This window comes from Sitodiplosis mosellana, unplaced genomic scaffold, assembly GCF_009176505.1.
Source record: "Sitodiplosis mosellana isolate CC-2019 unplaced genomic scaffold, AAFC_SMos_1.0 Smas_scaffold_27, whole genome shotgun sequence".
NCBI lineage: Eukaryota > Metazoa > Arthropoda > Insecta > Diptera > Cecidomyiidae > Sitodiplosis > Sitodiplosis mosellana.
This window is the reverse complement of record NW_022595269.1, coordinates 116114-126653: the sequence shown is the minus strand read 5'-3', so window position 1 is coordinate 126653 and position 10540 is coordinate 116114. Positions and strand designations below refer to the sequence as shown.

Here is a 10540-nt window from a genome sequence, read left to right as displayed (position 1 = left end):
GCCACACGTGCAGAATCGTTGACGGCAATAGCCAATACTCCAGATGGAAGTTTCGTTAAATTAACTGGTGATCCAATTTGTTCTGAAATAGCTGAAAGAAGTTTTCCGACGTTGCCAACCCTTGGCAAATGACCAATGGTTAATTCCAGTTTTGCCAAATCGACGTCCATTCCCGAATTCATCAGGTCCGTAATTACATCACAAGCTTGACATAAAATTGTTACATTTTTTTCAGCGCCTCCCAAATTCGGCTGTGCAATGGCCTGGTAATTTCAGAAAAAAATATTTTTCTTTAACTTAATGATGAAAATTTGTTTTTACACTTACAACGACGGCGATGATTATAATTCCAGCAACTTTCATTGTGTACTATAAGTGGTGACTATAAATAAGGTCACAAATAAAATGAAACAAAATAGGCAACAATCGGGAAATATATACTCGTTCACCTAGGCAGAAAATATGCCAAAATATGTGGAATTTCATCTCAATTTAATCAACATCCATCTTCGCAAATATGAGAAATATTTGTCGATTGGGCGAATTGTTTTCGTTTCAAGGCCCCAATATTTCGTTTTCACTCGATTTTAAAGGCCTCTTAATTGAAAAATAGCGATAGAAATTGTTCGCCAAAACACGTGCAAAATTACTTTTTCAGTAATTTTCAATGTTGTGAACATTGACTTAAGAACAATTTAATTTTTGTTTTTTCAATGAGCTCTTTATTCCGATAACAAGTTCAAATGTGACCTTAATTTAATTTTGTTCACAAAACCGTACGTTTTTTTTTTATTCTATGAAATAATTTATTACAATTTTGAATGATAATAATATTGAACAATTTTTTTTCTTTATAAATTGCTCAAAAGAATGCTTAAAATGTATAGTGTGGATCATCTACGCGATCAAAATCATGATTCAGTGCATTGTACGATGCAACTCACCTTATCTCAATAAGAAATTTGCGTCGTTCTTCCCCCTAGGCACATTCGTTCATTCGTACATCTCTAGGGGCTTTTTACTCTTTTTCATATATGTGATTTGTACGGATAAACGCGCATAGATTGTGTGCCACAGTGAAGTGTGTCGAATTTTTCACATAGCCACGAATATTACGCATAGAAGCGAATACGCGTGCACATAATGACGCCACGATGCGATTTAAGACGCATCAACACAATGTCAACATTCTGTTGTATCGTTAAGTTTCGTTCAAACAATATTTGACATCAACAATTTCTGTCTTTAATATTTATCAAATCTCTTGCTAATGAGATTGTTCTTAATTGATGAAAATTGAATTTAAATATAACACAAAATTAAAATATAATAGCAAAGAATAAGAATGAAAACGAAAATCAAAATGTTATATTATCGACGATTCCACACCAAGCGGGACAAAATTTGCAAGTGACCTCTCCGATTTCGCTCAAACTTGGTGTATAAACTCCTTATACAAATATTGAAGTAAAACCGCCGATAGTTTTGGTAGATATAAAAATCGTTGAAAAAATAAGTGCGACGATTCATTATACTTGGAAATAGCATCTGGATTATAAATAATAAAAAATCCATATGTACAAATGATTGAAGTTAACAAAAATGATCAGCAAAAAATGTGAGCCGAAATAAGTACAAATCAAACACTTGCAGTCAAGTATTTCTTGAATTTTTACATGAAAAAAGTCGTTGCACTTTGAATTCAAAATAGTCGATATTGTGGCGTATGACCAATCAGAGAAGGAAACATTTTAGTAGGATTCATGCAAAATTATTCGCAGTATGAATGGTCTATGTGCAGTATTCGGACATCGAATGTGTGCACTTCTAACGAATGGGCACCGCATAATACGCATATTACGAAGAAATCGCCACATACTATGAGTTGAAGCGCATATTCTTCGCATGAAACGAATTTTTTTCGAGTTAAATGCCCCTAGGTACATCTAAATCAGGTAAAATTTGATATGAAGCGATAAACGATATACCGATTCCGTACAATGTATCTGTGTTAGTTGTACTGAATCCGTAAAGTGTCAAATATTATATAGTTGCTGTCAGTGTATTAGTGTGAATTTTTGTGTGTGCGTAATCAATGGAGATAAATCGGTTCCATCTTTCATGCCTTTAACGTACAACTTTGTAAGGCCATTGAATAAAGTCAACTCATTGACCAATTCTTGATCAAAAGTTGAATAGAAGATGGAATACACGAGTAATTCTTTGAAAAGCCCTCGATCGTGCAGTTCATTTAGAAGATCCCGGAGCAAACTGAATGTGTCAACCATTTGTCTTACCAAACTTCTGAATTGTTCGAATTAAAATTGAATTTGATTATTTCACCACTTTGCTTCCAGTAAAAAGGTCCCTGATTCAAAAGCAGTAAACCAAATGTCTGATATCAATAACAGGACACATAATTTGATAGTTTGGGTCACAATACACACCAAAGTGCAATTGATTTGCAAGTTGGATCAAATGGATACATTATATGGAAATTTTGAATGGAAATTGAATGATGAGATTATTGGAAAAACCAAAGCGATTCAATAAGAATAAAACACATATTTGTTGTAATTTAGTTGAATATTTTATTTTATTTCATCTGATGTTTGCACGCTTAATTTTACAATCATAAACAAATCATAATAATTCCACCTCAAATGATATCAAAGTAATTGCAATTGAAACAAATAATTGAAATTTTTTTTGTTTTCTAAAATGAAGAGAATATTTAATTTTTTTCAAAATCTCTTTAACGCTAAGCAAAGTTTTATATCGTGGAATTAAGTGGCAATTTTTTTCTCCTTCAAAATTTTCTATCAGGATTGTCCATGTAATCGAAACTATGGTTCAATGTATCATATGATGAGCCGCGTTTTATCTCAATCAAGCTCAAGTTCGTTTGTTTTTTGGTCCATTTCACGTCCAAATAAACATGTTCCTCAACATGAATGGTAACTTTTCTTGCATTTGGCAATTTCGATCGTTCCTTGTTCAGTTGTACAAGGTTGAGAATATGTTCATCGTTTTCCTTAAGGCGAAACACAACAATCTTTGTCAATTTGGGCGACTGGCAAATGAATGGCACAATGTCACTGACATCTGCATAGGTAAAATGAATGAATTCAAGATTGAAAAGCTTCGTGGCCAGCGTTATCGTATTCGCAATACTAGAAGCTCTGCTAATGTAAAGCTGCTTCAGGGTAATCAATCGAGATAAATCGGTTCCATCTTCCATGCCATCAATGTATAACTTTGTAAGACCTTTGAATGAAGTCAACTCATTCACTGATTCTTGATCAAAAGTTGTATTGAAGAGCGTAAAAAAATACACATGTACTTCGTTGAACCTGCCTCGTTCGTAGAGTTTATTCAAAAGATCTCGGGATGGAATAAATGTGTTTGTATGACAGAATTCAACGCTTAAAACATCCCATTTTGCTGGAGTTGTTTTAAAAGTGTCACTGTTCGCCAAAATCATTTCTACATTCGTCGCAAAACGTTTAAAGTGGTTGTTTTGTCCAAAAAATGTACTCAATTCGTCGATGGGCCCGTTTTGATTCATTATCAACTCAAAGTGTTCGAGTGTTGGATATTCACGCAGAAGCCAACTATTGTCAACGCCAACAAGACATCTATTACTCGATCCCTGAATGCACAACTCCTTTACGTTGGTGCAGTATTTTAGAAAATCACCATAAATATCTTTGTTTTTTTCATCCAGAAAATGCGGAAACTTTAATCTCACCATTTCCAGTTGACCCAAAATCCCTTTTATACGTGATATTCCTGCATCAGTGAGTACAACTCTGGTTAACAGGATTTCGGTGAGCGATTTGAATTGATCGGCCACCATATGAGGAATAATTTGTTCTGGTTTTCCCCATTGTTGGTTCCAATGATCAAATGGAACATACTCGAGGTAATGAAACATAAGTTTTTTCAGAAATGAACTCAATCCAGTCAATTTGGATTCTTGATATCCTCTTTCGATACCATCACTTGTACAGTTGAATTTAATTGCAGCATAGGTCGTTTTAATGTAGTAGCCGACGATGCGTTGCATTCGTTTGCACGTTCTACTAAGTGCCACTAGATCGTTTAGTGACAACCAGTCGAATAACTCTTCAAAATGATCGATCTTCAACTTGAAAATTTCCGCTTGCGATTGATTATTTCGGATGACGTCAGCTGATGCACTTCCTACGCTCATTTCGATTTCTAATTTGAGTTAGACTATGCAAAGAAAAAACGAACACTTTCTGGATTGATTCTGAGATTTCGTTTCTTTGTTTAAATTAATTTGTGGAAATAAACGAATGAAATTTTGCTCATTTCTTATGTAAGATCTCTCAAAATTAACACAACACCAATTGTGAGTCACAATGTTTATTAAGCGACCGACTGCGGCTGACTGATAAAAGTATTTCATTATTCAGTCTAATATTTCACCATAGTTGACAGATGATTCAATGTCAAATTTGTTTACATTTTTTCTTGTAGTCACTGGCGATAAGAAAAAGACATTTACGTCAGTCTAAATTGGAATTTCGATATTCATCTATTCCATTGTTCGAAAGTCACAATTCCATTTCGAAAGCTCCAAGAGAAACTGACGTGTGGAATATTTTTCAAATGTATTTATTTCAGTGAATCTTTCGTTTAACTTGTCTTTTCATAAAACTGATGTCGAATTTTTGGTTTATTGAATTTGAATGTAAAAAATTCAAATGTTTTTTTCCATAATAAAAAAAAGTCATCTGTTTACATTTTCAATATGTTTGCCATTCTGTTTAAGTTTAATACATCGAAATAAATGCTTTGAAAAATATGCATATATAGTATTTTTTGCTTCTTTAAAATATTCAAATTTGTTGATGACTCAATAAAAAATTTTCTCTTCAAAATGTCATATCGGAGTCTTCATTAATCAAACTACTAAATTACATTCTACACGTTTCAAATCAAGTTGTTTTTCCAATTTTTACTTTCATAAGTCATGAGAAGAAGCTTTTCACGCCATTTTATTCGTTGTGTTCGTCAACAGGAATAACTTGAATCAGTCTATGATACAATGGACTTATTTTACGTTCAGATGTTGGACGGCGAAAGGTGCAGAACAAGCAGAGTGTGGAGAAATAAATAAGTTCAATCATGCTCAATACCGATATGCAGAAGAATAGTCCAAGCAAACCGCCACAAATGGCCAAGAAATCGATAATTGTGTAGACTTCAACTCGCGTCACTGCCCCCACTTGCATTGCTTTGATTTAAAAAAACTGTACTGCTGTCCGCCCTTTATGATTTTTATTCGAAGTCGATTCGGCCACTTGTTGAGTGAAGTCAGCTGTGTATTCGATTGATGTACATGCTGGGAGGCAATTGCATTAAATACGAATTGTTTCATTCTTTGACATTTATCGTAGTTTTGCAAGGAATCTATTAAATTTGACCATTGAGATTCAAAACACCTTAGATTTTTAAATTCACTCTTTTTTTTATTACATCCAAATAGCTTTGAGATGTTCTTTGAACAGGCGTCGAGTAAGAATGCCGATTATTATGAATAGAAGTGCTGCTATGAAGTTCAAGATAATTTATTGAACGAAAATTACTGATAAAGCGAAGAGCTCAGCCTTATCGCACCATTGGCTCATCTTCTTAACGGGATTCTTGCCATGTCTACACACAAAATAAAGCCGCATACTTCAACACAATCCAATACATAGAGAATCGTTTGCTAAGTAGAATTAGTATGGACCGAACATTTGTGTACATTCAAAATCAAACGTTTTTAAAGTAAGTTTTGACCGACGAGTTTCAATTAGATTGACCTTAAACTTTCTTGAAAAGGATACATTTTTCGTCGAATTGTATTGTTCGATGGACTCATTTTAAATTGAACCGTTTTCTCCCTTTATTTTTCATCCATTCCCTTGCTCTCCTACTCGCATTTCAAGCCAAACCAAATGAATTATTAAATTTTGCCAATAAATTAAAAGAAAATTGCTTAAATTTATACCTACAGCCACTCCATTTCGTAATCGGAATGGTATAGAAGCGTAGTAAGTAGAGATCTCTTCATCTCTTTTTCGTTTTCATTGATTCAAAAAAAAGTCGATTCAAGACCAAAATTATGGAAAAGTGGATAATTCGAAAAAGCTAATCACCTCTGGGACATTTCGATTACCTCTTCCGAGATTCTACTGTATAATGAATTTATGTTAGGTCGGATCGATTTTTATTTTCATGGCGAGTTGAAAATGGCGAAACACCGTTCGATAGCGTATGTATAAATTGTCTTGAAATATTTTCCTTCCGAAATTATATACGCCCGTTTAAGTAATAGTCAGCGTTAACAATTTGAGCCATATGACTTGATAAGTATGTCTATACTCACTGTAGAACAGATATTTCATGTATCATGTATGTAGAGATACGTTGAAAGTTTTCAAAAAATCTAAAATTACAGAAACAAACAATTGATTCATTCAATTTTAGAATAAAACTTCCGGAAACGAATTTAAAAGAAAGAAAAAGAGTTTGTATGCTTCGTGTTTCGATGAGAATGTTCTGCAATTGTGAAAATTGCTAACAGATGGTGGAAAGAATCCAAAATTCAGTACGCCCCCGCAAATTAGAAATGAAATGTCCCGAGACCATTTCCAATTTGCGGAGTTTTCTTATTTCTGAGGTTTTTTTCAATTTCATCCAAAAACGGTGTATCAAATGAAAAACTGATAGGGGGAATGATTTGCTTGATTGAAAACAATATATTGAACACTGTTCAATCAAGTATTGTAAATACATGCTTATAAGCAGTTATTTTAGTGATTATAAATATATAGTAAGTCTGTTAGTTTATTTTACTGGATAAACTACTCCTCGGAACGAACCGAAATAAATGATGACCGGCTGTTCTTATTATATCAAAACGTTAGCATTCTATATACAATTTTGTATATGCAAATTCTCTTATGGAACAAATCGGTTTCGATTTGTTAATGATTGATGATTGATGATTGATGATTGACGCAGACAATATGGAACAGATTACTTCTTGACTTAATTTTTAACTTCATGGTAAACGTCGAAAATCTCAAGCTGATCTGCTAATATAGTTATTCAACGAAATGGAAAAGACTTCAATTACGTTTTTTCATTAAAAATAAAGTAAATTTCCCTTTGTCTTGAATGAAATGATTCGGAAACCCCGTAAATTAGAAATGAACCCCGGAAATTAGAAATTTTCCAAACAAATTTTCAAACCTGAATTTCATTTCTAATTTCTGAGGTTTTCTAATTCTCGGGTTTCTAATTTGCGGGGGCGTACTGTAATAATATGTGACTAAATCAATACGAAGCACGAAGCAATAAAGAAATTCAAATCAAACTGCATTTGAAAATAAAAAAAAGAAGGATATGTCAATAACCATTTCCAATGTATCCAATGGTTAATGTTTATTGAGTTTTTTTTTTGCATTACTCAAACTTTTTCGTGGATTTAAAAAGTACAATATGTTTTATTTTTATAAAAAAGTGTTGAACAATTTTGATTGATAATAGACTATTTGGCGAATTCTGCTTGCAACGTTGCATTTTTGGAAGCCGTGTTAGTAACATACAATATATGTTGCAATGATTTTGAAAGATTCAACATATTTCCTTGTCCGTTTCACCGATGAACATGACATTTGTAAAGACATTGATTGATTTGGATGATGTTATCGGTCAGTAGTGGACTAAAAATTAAGTTGGAACTTTAGAGGCATCATGGGAGTCACTTTGGGAGACGCCGTTGCGTACGTTTGGCAATCCTTCAGAACGTTCTTTCACTGCCGCGTACACAGAGTTGGTGACAACCCAAAAGTACGTACCTAGCACTGAAAATTGAAAAAGATTTTGGATATCGTTCATAATTACATACAGCGAGTTATAATAATAAAGGATTGATGATATGCGAAAATAACCTACTCGTCATGAGGATGACAATGAATACAATGAATACAATGATATCTAGTGGGAAGTTGTTGAATCCTTTGGGCTTTTCAGAAGATGTTGCTATATAAACAGCAACAAGCAAACATATGACATCAGAAATGTAAAAAATCACAATACCAATCGTTGATAGTACCACATGCAGGAGCAGGTAGCTTGGTCGAGACTGGTAGAAAAAAATAGTTTACAAAAAATTAAACAGATGCCTTGAAAATGTCGATTTCATCAACAGAAATGAACATTTCATTGTCGCTATGGTTCAGAAAAAATGCTTACTTTTTCGATTCCATAGAGCCAACAAGCACTAAGTGCTATACTAGCGGCTAGAAAAAAAATAATTGACTGAATTGAAACTTTGATTGGAATATACTCCAAAGAAACGATGAACTTACCAGCGTTCAAAAACAATTCGGGGCGTTTAAAACCGCCAATGATTGAAAGGACACCAATCACGATTCCCAGCCAACCGATGATTTTACCACCAGTTATCAAGTCAACACAGCAACAGCAATGTCCAATGGTTGGTAATTTCATTTTGAATTTTTATACTCGAATGCTGAGGTTGTACTTGAAGAAATACGCCTTTGAATGAAGAAAACTTGGTTATTGTTGATCAAATGTGAAATGACGCATGCATATGCTGTGTGTAAACTGACTATTAAGGGTGGGAAATAAGGGTGGGAAATAAGGGTGGTAAATTCAACAAAAGACTGTCATAATCTTCAAGTGAAGCTTTGCGGTCAAGTTCTAATATTCGATTCTTAACAATACAAGTACATCGAATTAGGGGATGGAACATCCATCCACACCGTTGCTGCAAGAGCATATACCACTAGCGACACTGATAGTAATATCCTATGAGTTGCAATGTATTTTTCAGCAGATTAGAATCGGTGCCTCAAGGTCCACCCGTGGTATATTACTCTTGCAGCAACCGTCTGCACCCAGCAGAATGTATGTATTACCGGAATGCGCGGCGAAGAGATCGAATTAAATATTCAAAAAATACTTTTGTTAGCCATACTAATAAACATCCCAATGTGAACACTAGCACACTCGCACAGTGTTATTTATCCTCTTTCGCTGTGTATTCGGTAATGTGAAGTTGGCAAAATGTTACTATTATCTTTCCAAGTATTCATTTGCTTAGAACATGTTGTGCTCGAACACAAATAACCAAATTTTTCATCATCACTAATCAACAGTGTTGATTCAACACGTTCTGATTTGATTAAATTAATGGCTGATGACTTTGACCCTTGTATTTAAAATTATTTTATCTGCGAAAAAATTCAAAATTCACTTCTTCATTCCATTCTCATATGGAGTGAATCACCCGAAAATGTTCTTTGGAATTTATCCAATGAAAAATATTACGAAATCAATGGAAAGATTTCAAATTGGTTGGATCGAGCAACGAATGAAAGCAGAAACTTCGAAAGAAAAAATCCCTAAGTCCCAAGAAATTCCTACAAATTTATTTTATACTGAATTTTCAATTTTTCGATCACTGTTCAAGAAAAATGACAGGCATATCTCACAATCTGTGAAGGCTACTCTTATTTTTAGACAAAAATTGATGACATTTGAAAGTTAAACGCAATTTAAAAACAAAATGAGAATCCTGGTAATTAATGGGTTGAAATCAACAAATAAATTTGAAATTAATTTGATTCGTGATTTGGAAACTTTCCAAATCGAATCATTACATTTAATTTCTTGATTTTCATTTAAAATTTGGAATTAATAACCCTGCTTTGGTATGCACATGTACTGAAACATTCAACATTTTCTTTTATAAGAAATCCCAATGAAAATGTACTATTTAACTGCACTCATACAGTTGAAGATCGAGAAGCGAACAATCTCAAGTACTTGTACAAGGTGCACGAGTATGTTTTCGTGCTGTTCTTGAGGAGCACAATCTCAAACGACATCATTCATACAAACTATATTGAAAATATGTTATTTCAAACCTGAGAAATCATAGCATCATGTTTGAAGAAAAAACGACAAAATAAACGAAAAATAAATAAGCTCCGTGACGCCCGGCCCCCCCCCCCCCCGGTTCCAAAATTTAAATCCGAGAACGTTTTCGTGTTCTACGCAATTTCTGCTGATTACTGCTCGCTCCGCAGAATTTCTGCTCCAACCGGTGACGAGCAGTAATTGCCCGAAGTTTCGGAAAAATCGATTTTTCGCATATTTAAAGGTTTTGCCCCAAAAATTAATTCGAAACTAAATTTTAAACATTTTAATAATCTGAGGGCTGATAATAAAAGGTCTGGAGGCCCTTTAATTTCTGCCCGCTCCCCACAATTCCTGCTTTAACCGGTGACGAGCAGTAATTGCCCAAAGTTTCGAAAAATCCATGAAAATCGATTTTTTGCATATTCGAAGGTTTCACGCCAACAGTCAATTCCAAATGAAGTTTTCAATATTTTGATGACCTGGTGGCTGATATTGAAAGGTCTAGATGCCCACTAATTTCTGCTTGCTTCTCAGATTTCCTGCTTCAACCAGTGACGAGCAGGAATTC

General features: G+C 34.0%; 1 protein-coding gene and 1 pseudogene across 1 annotated transcript; both read right to left on the bottom strand.

Annotated features, from left to right (window-relative positions):
• The window catches only part of LOC129568869 (cytochrome P450 4C1-like), a 12392-nt pseudogene extending 12210 nt beyond the window's left edge, over positions 1 to 182 (bottom strand).
• Positions 183 to 2567: 2385 nt separating this feature from the next.
• Positions 2568 to 4421, bottom strand: LOC129568933 (uncharacterized). The gene has a single exon (XM_055447273.1). It carries the CDS (start codon positions 4214 to 4216, stop codon positions 2810 to 2812), a length of 1407 nt encoding a protein of 468 aa, XP_055303248.1. The 5' UTR covers positions 4217 to 4421; the 3' UTR covers positions 2568 to 2809.
• Between the last annotated feature and the right edge of the window lie 6119 nt (positions 4422 to 10540).

Excerpts from the sequence above, each read along its gene's own strand:
- LOC129568933 (XM_055447273.1), bottom strand. The coding sequence starts at position 4,216 with ATGAGCGTAGGAAGTGCATCAGCTGACGTCATCCGAAATAATCAATCG.